The 19,912-nt window shown below is 33.6% G+C and overlaps 1 protein-coding gene across 7 annotated transcripts in view; it reads right to left on the bottom strand.

Moving 5' to 3' along the window:
* Window positions 1-19,536, bottom strand: part of NTM (neurotrimin) — a 1,102,415-nt gene extending 1,082,879 nt beyond the window's left edge. For 6 of the 7 annotated variants that reach the window (XM_069740761.1, XM_069740770.1, XM_069740765.1 and 3 more), the window contains exon 1: window positions 19,353-19,522. In XM_069740761.1, coding sequence (XP_069596862.1) covers window positions 19,353-19,431 — 79 coding nt within the window. In that variant the 5' untranslated portion in view covers window positions 19,432-19,522. Of the gene's footprint in view, window positions 1-19,352 lie in introns of all 7 variants that reach the window. The other variant, XM_069740768.1, reaches the window with a different exon arrangement.
* Window positions 19,537-19,912: the final 376 nt, after the last annotated feature.

Raw genomic sequence — 19,912 nt, 5'->3', positions numbered from 1 at the left:
ATTCCACCCAAGCAAATCTGCAATGTGCGCACATAGCCTAAAAATGTTCGACTGCAGTTTTTCAGCAGTATCAAAAAATGAGACCTGCACAACTTTTCAGCAGGAAAAAAACAAACTACATGAGTTATCTATTAAGGTGTACTGGAAACGGATCATGACTGATGGATCCAGTTTCTATAACTGCACACATCCAGAATACCAGAAAAACAGATCCATTACAAACGGAGCAAAAACGGATCTAGAACAGAAACCAAACTCTGCGTGATTGCTCTGCGAGTAACAGATCCAGTTCTTCCTAACAATGGGATACAATCTCCTGCACTCTCCATGTATCAGGCTTATCTGCCCTTAAAGCAACAATTTCACGTCCTACAACTCATGAGGAACCTCAACTCATTGTCCATAAACCCTAAAGGTACCGTCACACTAAGCGACGCTGCAGCGATACCGACAACGATCCGGATCGCTGCAGCGTCGCTGTTTGGTCGCTGGAGAGCTGTCACACAGACCGCTCTCCAGCGACCAACGATCCCGAGGTCCCCGGGTAACCAGGGTAAACATCGGGTTACTAAGCGCAGGGCCGCGCTTAGTAACCCGATGTTTACCCTGGTTACCATCGTTAAAGTAAAAAAACAAACACTACATACTTACCTACCGCTGTCTGTCCTCGGCGCTCTGCTTCTCTGGTCTGGCTGTGAGCACAGCGGCCGGAAAGCAGAGAGGTGACGTCACCGCTCTGCTTTCCGGCTGCCCGGCGCTCACAGCCAGAGCAGAGAAGCAGAGCGCCGAGGACAGACAGCGGTAGGTAAGTATGAAGCGTTTGTTTTTTTACTTTAACGATGGTAACCAGGGTAAACATCGGGTTACTAAGCGCGGCCTTGCGCTTAGTAACCCGATGTTTACCCTGGTTACCAGCGAAGACATCGCTGAATCGGCGTCACACACGCCGATTCAGCGATGTCAGCGGGAGATCCAGCGACGAAATAAAGTTCTGGCCTTTCTGCCCCGACCAGCGACAGCACAGCAGGGGCCTGATCGCTGCTGCCGGTCACACTGGATGATATCGCTAGCGAGGACGCTGCAACGTCACGGATCGCTAGCGATATCGTCTAGTGTGACGGGGCCTTAATGTTTGCTCCAGGATATGGCTGTGCTCCCCCTCGGACAGGAGATACTGAGCATAGAAGGCCCCACACATTAATGGCCAATGCCAGCGCTCTCGTCTGACAATCCCAAGTGTGTGGGGACCCCCGCTCTCCCGACAGAGCAGATGCCAGCACGTCCAATTGTGGCCTGCAGCTTGTCGGAGCGTTGGCAGAGCTAAACGCACACAGTACAGACCAAAGGTTTGGAGACATCTTCTCATTTAAAGATTTTTCTGTATTTTCATGACTATGAAAATTGTACATTCACACTGAAGGCATCAAAACTATGAATTATCACATGTGGAAATATATACTTAACAAAAAAGTGTGAAACAACTGAAATTATGTCTTATATTCTAGGTTCTTTAAAGTAGCCACCTTTTGCTTTGATGACTGCTTTGCACACTCTTGGCATTCTCTTGATGAGCTTCAAGAGGTAGTCCTACACTATATACAGTCACACACTATATACAGTCACACACTATATACAGTCACACACTATATATATACACTATATATAGTCACACACTATATATATACACATTATATACAGTCACACACTATATACAGTATATACACACTATATACAGTCACACACTATATATATACACACTATACAGTCACACACTATATATACACACTATATACAGTCACACACTATATATATACACACACTATATACAGTCACACACTATATACAGTCACACACACTATAGATATACACTATATAGAGTCGCACAATATATAGTCACACACTATATACAGTCACACACTATATACAGTCACACACTATATATATATATATATACACACACACTATATAGAGTCAAACACTATATAGAGTCACACAATATATATATATACACACTATATACAGTCACACACTATATATATACACACTATATACAGTCACACACTATATACAGTCACACACTATATATACACACTATATACAGTCACACACTATATACAGTCACACACTATATACAGTCAGTCACACACTATATACAGTCACACACTATATATACACACACTATATACAGTCACACACTATATAGTCACACGCAATATACAGTCACACACGATATACAGTCACACACTATATATATATACACTATATACAGTCACACACTATATACAGTCACACACTATATATACACACTATATACAGTCACACACTATATATACACACTATATACAGTCACACACTATATACAGTCAGTCACACACTATATATATACACACTATATACAGTCACACACTATATACAGTCACACACTATATATATACACACACTATATAGTCACACACTATATATACACACACTATATACAGTCACACACTATATACAGTCACACACTATATATACACTATATACAGTCACACACTATATATACACACTATATACAGTCACACACTATATACAGTCACACTATATATATATATATATACACTATATACAGTCACACACTATATACAGTCACACACTATATAGTCGCACACTATATATATACACACTATATACAGTCACACACTATATACACACTATATACAGTCACACACTATATATACACACTATATACAGTCACACTATATACAGTCACACACTATATATACACACTATATACAGTCACACACTATATACAGTCACACACTATATATATATACACTATATACAGTCACACACTATATACAGTCACACACTATATATACACACTATATACAGTCACACACTATATACAGTCACACACTATATATATATACACTATATACAGTCACACACTATAAACACACTATATACAGTCACACACTATATACAGTCACACACTATATATATACACACTATATACAGTCACACACTATATACACACACTATATACAGTCACACACTATATACAGTCACACACTATATATACACTATATACAGTCACACACTATATATACACACTATATACAGTCACACACTATATACAGTCACACTATATATATATACACTATATAGAGTCACACACTATATACAGTCACACACTATATAGTCGCACACTATATATATACACACTATATACAGTCACACTATATACAGTCACACACTATATTTACACACTATATACAGTCACACACTATATACAGTCACACACTATATACAGTCACACACTATATACAGTCACACACTATATATATACACTATATACAGTCACACACTATATACAGTCACACACTATATATACACACTATATACAGTCACACACTATATACAGTCACACACTATATATATATACACTATATACAGTCACACACTATATACACACTATATATACACACTATATACAGTCACACACTATATACACACTATATATACACACTATATACAGTCACACACTATATACACACTATATACACACTATATATATACACTATATACAGTCACACACTATATACACACTATATATATACACACTATATACAGTCACACACTATATACACACTATATATACACACTATATATATATATACTATATACACACTATATACAGTCACACACTATATACACACTATATATACACACTATATATAGTCACACACTATATACACACTATATATACACACTATATACAGTCACACACTATATACACACTATATATACACACTATATATATATATACTATATACACACTATATACAGTCACACACTATATACACACTATATATACACACTATATACAGTCACACACTATATACACTATATATACACACTATATACACACACTATATATACACACTATATATACACACTATATATACAGTCACACACAATATACACACTATATATACACACTATATACAGTCACACACTATATACACACTATATACACACTATATACAGTCACACACTATATACACATTATATACACACTATATATACACACTATATACACACTATATACAGTCACACACTATATACACACTATATATACACACTATATACAGTCACACACTATATACACACTATATACAGTCACACACTATATACACACTATATACACACTATATACAGTCACACACTATATACACACTATATATACACACTATATACAGTCACACACTATATACACACTATATATACACACTATATACAGTCACACACTATATACACACTATATATACACACTATATACAGTCACACACTATATACACACTATATACACACTATATACAGACACACTATATACACACTATATACACACTATATATACACACTATATATATATATATACACTATATACACACTATATATACACACTATTTACAGTCACACACTATATACACACTATATACACACTATATATACACTATATACACACTATATACAGTCACACACTATATACACACTATATATACACACTATATACAGTCACACACTATATACACACTATATATACACACTATATACAGTCACACACTATATACACACTATATATACACACTATATACAGTCACACACTATATACACACTATATACAGTCACACACTATATACACACTATATACAGTCACACACTATATACACACTATATATACACACTATATACAGTCATACACTATATACACACTATATATACACACTATATACAGTCACACACTATATACACACTATATATACACACTATATACAGTCACACACTATATACACACTATATATATATACACTATATACACACTATATACAGTCACACACTATATACACACTATATACACACACTATATACAGTCACACACTATATACACACTATATACAGTCACACACTATATACACACTATATATACACTATATATATATATACACACTATATACAGTCACACACTATATACACACTATATACACACTATACATACACACTATATATATACACACTATATACAGTCACACACTATATACACACTATATACAGTCACACACTATATACACACTATATATATACACTATATACACACTATATACAGTCACACACTATATACACACTATATATACACACTATATATATACACACTATATACAGTCACACACTATATACACACTATATATACACACTATATACAGTGGGGCAAAAAAGTATTTAGTCAGTCAGCAATAGTGCAAGTTCCACCACTTAAAAAGATGAGAGGCGTCTGTAATTTACATCATAGGTAGACCTCAACTATGGGAGACAAACTGAGAAAAAAAAATCCAGAAAATCACATTGTCTGTTTTTTTAACATTTTATTTGCATATTATGGTGGAAAATAAGTATTTGGTCAGAAACAAAATTTCATCTCAATACTTTGTAATATATCCTTTGTTGGCAATGACAGAGGTCAAACGTTTTCTGTAAGTCTTCACAAGGTTGCCACACACTGTTGTTGGTATGTTGGCCCATTCCTCCATGCAGATGTCCTCTAGACTCTAGACTCTAGAGTCTAGAGCAGTGATGTTTTTGGCTTTTCGCTTGGCAACACAGACTTTCAACTCCCTCCAAAGGTTTTCTATAGGGTTGAGATCTGGAGACTGGCTAGGCCACTCCAGGACCTTGAAATGCTTCTTACGAAGCCACTCCTTCGTTGCCCTGGCGGTGTGCTTTGGATCATTGTCATGTTGAAAGACCCAGCCACATTTCATCTTCAATGCCCTTGCTGATGGAAGGAGGTTTGCACTCAAAATCTCACGATACATGGCCCCATTCATTCTTTCATGTACCCGGATCAGTCGTCCTGGCCCCTTTGCAGAGAAACAGCCCCAAAGCATGATGTTTCCACCACCATGCTTTACAGTAGGTATGGTGTTTGATGGATGCAACTCAGTATTCTTTTTCCTCCAAACACGACAAGTTGTGTTTCTACCAAACAGTTCCAGTTTGGTTTCATCAGACCATAGGACATTCTCCCAAAACTCCTCTGGATCATCCAAATGCTCTCTAGCAAACTTCAGACGGGCCCGGACATGTACTGGCTTAAGCAGTGGGACACGTCTGGCACTGCAGGATCTGAGTCCATGGTGGCGTAGTGTGTTACTTATGGTAGGCCTTGTTACATTGGTCCCAGCTCTCTGCAGTTCATTCACTAGGTCCCCCCGCGTGGTTCTGGGATTTTTGCTCACCGTTCTTGTGATCATTCTGACCCCACGGGGTGGGATTTTGCGTGGAGCCCCAGATCGAGGGAGATTATCAGTGGTCTTGTATGTCTTCCATTTTCTAATTATTGCTCCCACTGTTGATTTCTTCACTCCAAGCTGGTTGGCTATTGCAGATTCAGTCTTCCCAGCCTGGTGCAGGGCTACAATTTTGTTTCTGGTGTCCTTTGACAGCTCTTTGGTCTTCACCATAGTGGAGTTTGGAGTCAGACTGTTTGAGGGTGTGCACAGGTGTCTTTTTATACTGATAACAAGTTTAAACAGGTGCCATTCCTACAGGTAATGAGTGGAGGAAAGAGGAGACTCTTAAAGAAGAAGTTACAGGTCTGTGAGAGCCAGAAATCTTGGTTGTTTGTTTCTGACCAAATACTTATTTTCCACCATAATATGCAAAAAAAAATGATAAAAAAACAGACAATGTGATTTTCTGGATTTTTTTTTCTCAGTTTGTCTCCCATAGTTGAGGTCTACCTATGATGTAAATTACAGACGCCTCTCATCTTTTTAAGTGGTGGAACTTGCACTATTGCTGACTGACTAAATACTTTTTTGCCCCACTGTATATATACACTATATACACACTATATACAGTCACACACTATATACACACTATATATACACACTATATACAGTCACACACTATATACACACTATATATATACACTATATACACACTATATACAGTCACACACAATATACACACTATATACACACTATATATACACACTATATACAGTCACACACTATATACACACTATATATACACACACTATATACAGTCACACACTATATACACACTATATATACACACTATATATATACACACTATATACAGTCACACACTATATACACACTATATATATACACACTATATACAGTCACACACTATATACACACTATATATACACACTATATACAGTCACACACTATATACACACTATATATACACACTATATACAGTCACACACTATATACACACTATATATACACACACTATATACAGTCACACACTATATACACACTATATATACACACTATATATACACACTATATACAGTCACACACTATATACACACTATATATATACACACTATATACAGTCACACACTATATACACACTATATATACACACTATATACAGTCACACACTATATACACACTATATATACACACTATATACAGTCACACACTATATACACACTATATATACACACTATATACACACTATATATACACACTATATACAGTCACACACTATATACACACTATATACACACTATATACACACTATATACAGTCACACACTATATACACACACTATATATATACACACTATATACAGTCACACACTATATACACACTATATATACACACTATATACAGTCACACACTATATACACACTATATACACACTATATATATATATACACACTATATACAGTCACACACTATACACACACTATATATACACACACTATATACAGTCACACACTATATACAGTCACACACTATATACAGTCACACACTACATATATACACACTATATACAGTCACACTATATACACACTATATATACACACTATATACAGTCACACACTATATACACACTATATACACACTATATATACACTATATACAGTCACACACTATATACAGTCACACACTATACACATACTATATATATACACACTATATACACACTATATATACACACTATATATATACACTATATACACACACTATATATACACTATATACAGTCACACACTATATACACACTATATACACACAATATATACACACTATATATATACACTATATACAGTCACACACTATATACACACTATATATACACACTATATATATATATACACTATATACACACTATATACAGTCACACACTATATACACACTATATACACACTATATATATATACACTATATACACACTATATACAGTCACACACTATATACACACTATATATACACACACTATATATATACACACTATATACAGTCACACACTATATACACACTATATATACACACTATATACAGTCACACACTATATACACACACTATATATATATATATATACACTATATACACACTATATACACACTATATATATACACACTATATACAGTCACACACTATATACACACTATATATACACACTATATACAGTCACACACTATATACACACTATATATACACACTATATACAGTCACACACTATATACACACTATATATACACACTATATACACACTATATATACACACTATATACAGTCACACACTATATACACACTATATACACACTATATACACACTATATACAGTCACACACTATATACACACACTATATATATACACACTATATACAGTCACACACTATATACACACTATATATACACACTATATACAGTCACACACTATATACACACTATATACACACTATATATATATATACACACTATATACAGTCACACACTATACACACACTATATATACACACACTATATACAGTCACACACTATATACAGTCACACACTATATACAGTCACACACTACATATATACACACTATATACAGTCACACTATATACACACTATATATACACACTATATACAGTCACACACTATATACACACTATATACACACTATATATACACTATATACAGTCACACACTATATACAGTCACACACTATACACATACTATATATATACACACTATATACACACTATATATACACACTATATATATACACTATATACACACACTATATATACACTATATACAGTCACACACTATATACACACTATATACACACAATATATACACACTATATATATACACTATATACAGTCACACACTATATACACACTATATATACACACTATATATATATATATATACACTATATACACACTATATACAGTCACACACTATATACACACTATATACACACTATATATATATACACTATATACACACTATATACAGTCACACACTATATACACACTATATATACACACACTATATATATACACACTATATACAGTCACACACTATATACACACTATATATACACACTATATACAGTCACACACTATATACACACTATATATACACACTATATACAGTCACACACTATATACACACTATATATACACACACTATATACAGTCACACACTATATACACACTATATATACACACTATATATACACACTATATACAGTCACACACTATATACACACTATATATATACACACTATATACAGTCACACACTATATACACACTATATATACACACTATATACAGTCACACACTATATACACACTATATATACACACTATATACAGTCACACACTATATACACACTATATATACACACTATATACACACTATATATACACACTATATACAGTCACACACTATATACACACTATATACACACTATATACACACTATATACAGTCACACACTATATACACACACTATATATATACACACTATATACAGTCACACACTATATACACACTATATATACACACTATATACAGTCACACACTATATACACACTATATACACACTATATATATATATACACACTATATACAGTCACACACTATACACACACTATATATACACACACTATATACAGTCACACACTATATACAGTCACACACTATATACAGTCACACACTACATATATACACACTATATACAGTCACACTATATACACACTATATATACACACTATATACAGTCACACACTATATACACACTATATACACACTATATATACACTATATACAGTCACACACTATATACAGTCACACACTATACACATACTATATATATACACACTATATACACACTATATATACACACTATATATATACACTATATACACACACTATATATACACTATATACAGTCACACACTATATACACACTATATACACACAATATATACACACTATATATATACACTATATACAGTCACACACTATATACACACTATATATACACACTATATATATATATACACTATATACACACTATATACAGTCACACACTATATACACACTATATACACACTATATATATATACACTATATACACACTATATACAGTCACACACTATATACACACTATATATACACACACTATATATATACACACTATATACAGTCACACACTATATACACACTATATATACACACTATATACAGTCACACACTATATACACACACTATATATATATATATATACACTATATACACACTATATACACACTATATATATACACACTATATACAGTCACACACTATATGCACACTATATATATACACACTATATACAGTCACACACTATATACACACACTATATACACACACTATATACACACTATATAGTCACACTATATATACATATACACTATATACAGTCACACACTATATACACACTATATATACACACTATATACAGTCACACACTATATACACACTATATATACACACTATATATATACACTATATACACTCACACACTATATACACACTATATATACACACACTATATATATATATATACACACACTATATACAGTCACACACTATATACACACTATATACACACTATATACAGTCACACACTATATACACACTATATATATATATACACTATATACACACTATATACAGTCACACACTATATACACACTATATATATATATATACACACTATATACAGTCACACACTATATACACACTATATATACACACTATATACAGTCACACACTATATACACACTATATACACACTATATATATACACACTATATACAGTCACACACTATATACAGTCACACACTATACACACACTATATATATACACACTATATACAGTCACACACTATATACAGTCACACACTACATATATACACACTATATACAGTCACACACTATATACACACTATATATACACACTATATATATACACACTATATACAGTCACACACTATATACAGTCACACACTACATACAGTCACACACTACATACAGTCACACACTATATAGACACTATATATATACACTATATACAGTCACACACTATATACACACTATATATATACACTATATACAGTCACACACTATATACACACTATATACAGTCACACACTATATAGACACTATATATATATACACTATATACAGTCACACACTATATACACACTATATATATACACTATATACAGTCACACACTATATACACACTATATATATACACTATATACAGTCACACACTATATACACACTATATACAGTCACACACTATATAGACACTATATATATATACACTATATACAGTCACACACTATATACACACTATATATATACACTATATACAGTCACACACTATATACACACTATATATATACACTATATACAGTCACACACTACATACACACTATATATATACACTATATACAGTCACACACTATATACACACTATATATATACACTATATACAGTCACACACTATATACAGTCACACACTATATACACACTATATATATACACTATATACAGTCACACACTATATACACACTATATACAGTCACACACTATATAGACACTATATATATACACTATATACAGTCACACACTATATACACACTATATATATACACTATATACAGTCACACACTATATAAACACTATATATATACACTATATACAGTCACACACTATATACACACTATATACACACTATATACAGTCACACACTATATACACACTATATACACTATATACAGTCACACACTATATACACACTATATATATACAATATATACAGTCACACACTATATAGACACTATATATACACACTATATACAGTCACACACTATATACACACTATATACAGTCACACACTATATACACACTATATATATATACACTATATACAGTCACACACTATATACAGTCACACACTATATAGACACTATATATATACACTATATACAGTCACACACTATATACACACTATATATATACACTATATACAGTCACACACTATATACACACTATGTATACACACTATATACAGTCACACACTATATACACACTATATATATACACTATATACAGTCACACACTATATACACACTATATATATACACTATATACAGTCACACACTATATACACACTATATACAGTCACACACTATATACACACAATATATATACACTATATACAGTCACACACTATATACACACTATATACAGTCACACACTATATAGACACTATATATACACTATATACAGTCACACACTATATACACACTATATATATACACTATATACAGTCACACACTATATACACACTATATATATACACACTATATACAGTCACACACTATATACACACTATATACAGTCACACACTATATAGACACTATATATATACACTATAAACAGTCACACACTATATACACACTATATATATATATACACTATATACAGTCACACACTATATAGACACTATATATACACACTATATACAGTCACACACTATATACACACTATATACACTATATACAGTCACACACTATATACACACTATATACACACTATATACAGTCACACACTATATACACACTATATACACTATATACAGTCACACACTATATACACACTATATATATACAATATATACAGTCACACACTATATAGACACTATATATACACACTATATACAGTCACACACTATATACACACTATATACAGTCACACACTATATACACACTATATATATATACACTATATACAGTCACACACTATATACAGTCACACACTATATAGACACTATATATATACACTATATACAGTCACACACTATATACACACTATATATATACACTATATACAGTCACACACTATATACACACTATGTATACACACTATATACAGTCACACACTATATACACACTATATATATACACTATATACAGTCACACACTATATACACACTATATATATACACTATATACAGTCACACACTATATACACACTATATACAGTCACACACTATATACACACTATATATATACACTATATACAGTCACACACTATATACACACTATATACAGTCACACACTATATAGACACTATATATACACTATATACAGTCACACACTATATACACACACTATATATATACACTATATACAGTCACACACTATATACACACTATATATATACACACTATATACAGTCACACACTATATACACACTATATACAGTCACACACTATATAGACACTATATATATACACTATAAACAGTCACACACTATATACACACTATATATATATATACACTATATACAGTCACACACTATATAGACACTATATATATACACACTATATACAGTCACACACTATATACACACTATATACACACTATATAGTCACACACTATATACACACTATATATATATATACACTATATAGTCACACACTATATACAGTCACACACTATATAGACACTATATATATACACTATATACAGTCACACACTATATACACACTATATATATACACTATATACAGTCACACACTATATACACACTATATATATATACACTATATACAGTCACACACTATATACACACTATGTATATACACTATATACAGTCACACACTATATACACACTATATATATACACTATATACAGTCACACACTATATACACACTATATATATACACTATATACAGTCACACACTATATACACACTATATACAGTCACACACTATATATATACACTATATACAGTCACACACTATATACACACTATATACAGTCACACACTATATAGACACTATATATACACTATATACAGTCACACACTATATACACACTATATATATACACTATATACAGTCACACACTATATACACACTATATATACACACTATATACAGTCACACACTATATACACACTATATACAGTCACACACTATATAGACACTATATATATACACTATAAACAGTCACACACTATATACACACTATATATATACACTATATACAGTCACACACTATATACACACTATATACAGTCACACACTATATACACACTATATATATACACTATATACAGTCACACACTATATAGACACTATATATATATACACTATATACAGTCACACACTATATACACACTATATACACACTATATACACACTATATACAGTCACACACTATATACACACTATATATATACACTATATACAGTCACACACTACATAGACACTATATATATACACTATATACAGTCACACACTATATACAGTCACACACTATATACACACTATATATATACACTATATACAGTCACACACTACATAGACACTATATATACACTATATACAGTCACACACTATATAGACACTATATATATACACTATATACAGTCACACACTATATACACACTATATACAGTCACACACTATATACACACTATATACAGTCACACACTATATACACACTATATATATATACACTATATACAGTCACACACTATATACAGTCACACACTATATAGACACTATATATATACACTATATACAGTCACACACTATATACACACTATATATATACACTATATACAGTCACACACTATATACACACTATGTATACACACTATATACAGTCACACACTATATACACACTATATATATACACTATATACAGTCACACACTATATACACACTATATATATACACTATATACAGTCACACACTATATACACACTATATACAGTCACACACTATATACACACAATATATATACACTATATACAGTCACACACTATATACACACTATATACAGTCACACACTATATAGACACTATATATACACTATATACAGTCACACACTATATACACACTATATATATACACTATATACAGTCACACACTATATACACACTATATATATACACACTATATACAGTCACACACTATATACACACTATATACAGTCACACACTATATAGACACTATATATATACACTATAAACAGTCACACACTATATACACACTATATATATATATACACTATATACAGTCACACACTATATAGACACTATATATACACACTATATACAGTCACACACTATATACACACTATATACACTATATACAGTCACACACTATATACACACTATATACACACTATATACAGTCACACACTATATACACACTATATACACTATATACAGTCACACACTATATACACACTATATATATACAATATATACAGTCACACACTATATAGACACTATATATACACACTATATACAGTCACACACTATATACACACTATATACAGTCACACACTATATACACACTATATATATATACACTATATACAGTCACACACTATATACAGTCACACACTATATAGACACTATATATATACACTATATACAGTCACACACTATATACACACTATATATATACACTATATACAGTCACACACTATATACACACTATGTATACACACTATATACAGTCACACACTATATACACACTATATATATACACTATATACAGTCACACACTATATACACACTATATATATACACTATATACAGTCACACACTATATACACACTATATACAGTCACACACTATATACACACTATATATATACACTATATACAGTCACACACTATATACACACTATATACAGTCACACACTATATAGACACTATATATACACTATATACAGTCACACACTATATACACACACTATATATATACACTATATACAGTCACACACTATATACACACTATATATATACACACTATATACAGTCACACACTATATACACACTATATACAGTCACACACTATATAGACACTATATATATACACTATAAACAGTCACACACTATATACACACTATATATATATATACACTATATACAGTCACACACTATATAGACACTATATATATACACACTATATACAGTCACACACTATATACACACTATATACACACTATATAGTCACACACTATATACACACTATATATATATATACACTATATAGTCACACACTATATACAGTCACACACTATATAGACACTATATATATACACTATATACAGTCACACACTATATACACACTATATATATACACTATATACAGTCACACACTATATACACACTATATATATATACACTATATACAGTCACACACTATATACACACTATGTATATACACTATATACAGTCACACACTATATACACACTATATATATACACTATATACAGTCACACACTATATACACACTATATATATACACTATATACAGTCACACACTATATACACACTATATACAGTCACACACTATATATATACACTATATACAGTCACACACTATATACACACTATATACAGTCACACACTATATAGACACTATATATACACTATATACAGTCACACACTATATACACACTATATATATACACTATATACAGTCACACACTATATACACACTATATATACACACTATATACAGTCACACACTATATACACACTATATACAGTCACACACTATATAGACACTATATATATACACTATAAACAGTCACACACTATATACACACTATATATATACACTATATACAGTCACACACTATATACACACTATATACAGTCACACACTATATACACACTATATATATACACTATATACAGTCACACACTATATAGACACTATATATATATATACACTATATACAGTCACACACTATATACACACTATATACACACTATATACACACTATATACAGTCACACACTATATACACACTATATATATACACTATATACAGTCACACACTACATAGACACTATATATATACACTATATACAGTCACACACTATATACAGTCACACACTATATACACACTATATATATACACTATATACAGTCACACACTACATAGACACTATATATACACTATATACAGTCACACACTATATAGACACTATATATATACACTATATACAGTCACACACTATATACACACTATATACACACTATATACAGTCACACACTATATACACACTATATACACACTATATACAGTCACACACTATATAGACACTATATATATACACTATATACAGTCACACACTATATACAGTCACACACTATATACACACTATATACAGTCACACACTATATAGACACTATATATATACACTATAAACAGTCACACACTATATACACACTATATATATACACTATATACAGTCACACACTATATACACACTATATACAGTCACACACTATATAGACACTATATATATACACTATAAACAGTCACACACTATATACACACTATATATATACACTATATACAGTCACACACTATATACACACTATATACAGTCACACACTATATACACACTATATATATACACTATATACAGTCACACACTATATAGACACTATATATATATACACTATATACAGTCACACACTATATACACACTATATACACACTATATACACACTATATACAGTCACACACTATATACACACTATATATATACACTATATACAGTCACACACTACATAGACACTATATATATACACTATATACAGTCACACACTATATACAGTCACACACTATATACACACTATATATATACACTATATACAGTCACACACTACATAGACACTATATATACACTATATACAGTCACACACTATATAGACACTATATATATACACTATATACAGTCACACACTATATACACACTATATACACACTATATACAGTCACACACTATATAGACACTATATATATACACTATATACAGTCACACACTATATACAGTCACACACTATATACACACTATATATATACACTATATACAGTCACACACTACATAGACACTATATATATACACACTATATACACACTATATATATATACACTATATACAGTCACACACTATATAGACACTATATATACACTATATACAGTCACACACTATATACACACTATATATACACACTATATACAGTCACACACTATATATACACACTATATACACTATATATACACACTATATATACACACTATATATACACACTATATATATACAGTCACACACTATATATACACACTATATATACACACTATATATACACACTATATACAGTCACACACTATATACAGTCACACACTATATACACACTATATATACACACTATATACAGTCACACACTATATACACACTATATATATACACTATATACAGTCACACACTATATATACACACTATATATACACACTATATATACACACTATATATACACACTATATATATACAGTCACACACTATATATACACACTATATATACACACTATATATACACACTATATATACACACTATATACAGTCACACACTATATACAGTCACACACTATATACAGTCACACACTATATACACACTATATACACACTATATATACACACTATATATACAGTCACACACGCGGTGCCGGATCCACAGGTTTCCTCTAGATGCCGCACTAGTGTCGTGCACACACGGTGGGTTTCGTGGCTGCGGCACAGGTGGGGGGGGCACAGGTGGGGGGGGGGAGCACAGGTGGGGGGGGGGGAGCACAGGTGGGGGGGGGCACAGGTGGGGGGGGGGAGCACAGGTGGGGGGGGGGCACAGGTGGGGGGGGGGCACAGGTGGGGGGGGAGCACAGGTGGGGGGGGCACAGGTGGGGGGGGGCACAGGTGGGGGGGGAGCACAGGTGGGGGGGGGGGCACAGGTGGGGGGGACAGGTCGCTGCTGCCGATCACCTGAGCGGGCACACACATTACCGGTGACAGATCGGCCGCCGCTCCGGCCCCGGCACTGCAGGCGGAGGCTGATGATCGCCGCCGGGGTCTCGGTTCTCCGGTCAGTGCCGGTGTGCGGTCCTACCTTGCAGGAAGCAGAGCGCAGTGATCCCGCTGAGCAGGAAGCAGGGAACCGAGCGCAGCAGCATCCTCGCCCGCAGCATCTCCGGCGTCTCCTCCTCACACTCGGGGTTCAGAGTCCAGTAATCCGGAGCGGCTGCAGCAGGAGCGCAGACTGGAGAAACAGCGCAGCCTGGAGCCACGCCCCCCGCGCCCTGATTGGCTGCTGCTGCGAGACGGACTGACGGCCCCTGCCCGCGCTCCTCACACCGGCCCCTGCCCGCGCTCCTCACACCGGCCCCTGCCCGCGCTCCTCACACCGGCTCCTGCCCGCTCCCCTCACACCGGCCCCTGCCCGCGCTCCTCACACCGGCCCCTGCCCGCGCTCCTCACACCGGCCCCTGCCCGCGCTCCTCACACCGGCTCCTGCCCGCTCCCCTCACACCGGCCCCTGCCCGCGCTCCTCACACCGGCCCCTGCCCGCGCTCCTCACACCGGCCCCTGCCCGCTCTCCACACACCGGCCCCTGCCCGCTCCCCTCACACCGGCTCCTGCCCGCTCCCCTCACACCGGCCCCTGCCCGCG

The sequence above is a fragment of the Ranitomeya imitator genome, chromosome 10 (assembly GCF_032444005.1).
Source record: "Ranitomeya imitator isolate aRanImi1 chromosome 10, aRanImi1.pri, whole genome shotgun sequence".
NCBI classification, from domain to species: Eukaryota; Metazoa; Chordata; class Amphibia; order Anura; family Dendrobatidae; genus Ranitomeya; species Ranitomeya imitator.
Note: the sequence above shows the minus strand (reverse complement) of the source record. Positions and strands in the feature narration are given on the sequence as shown.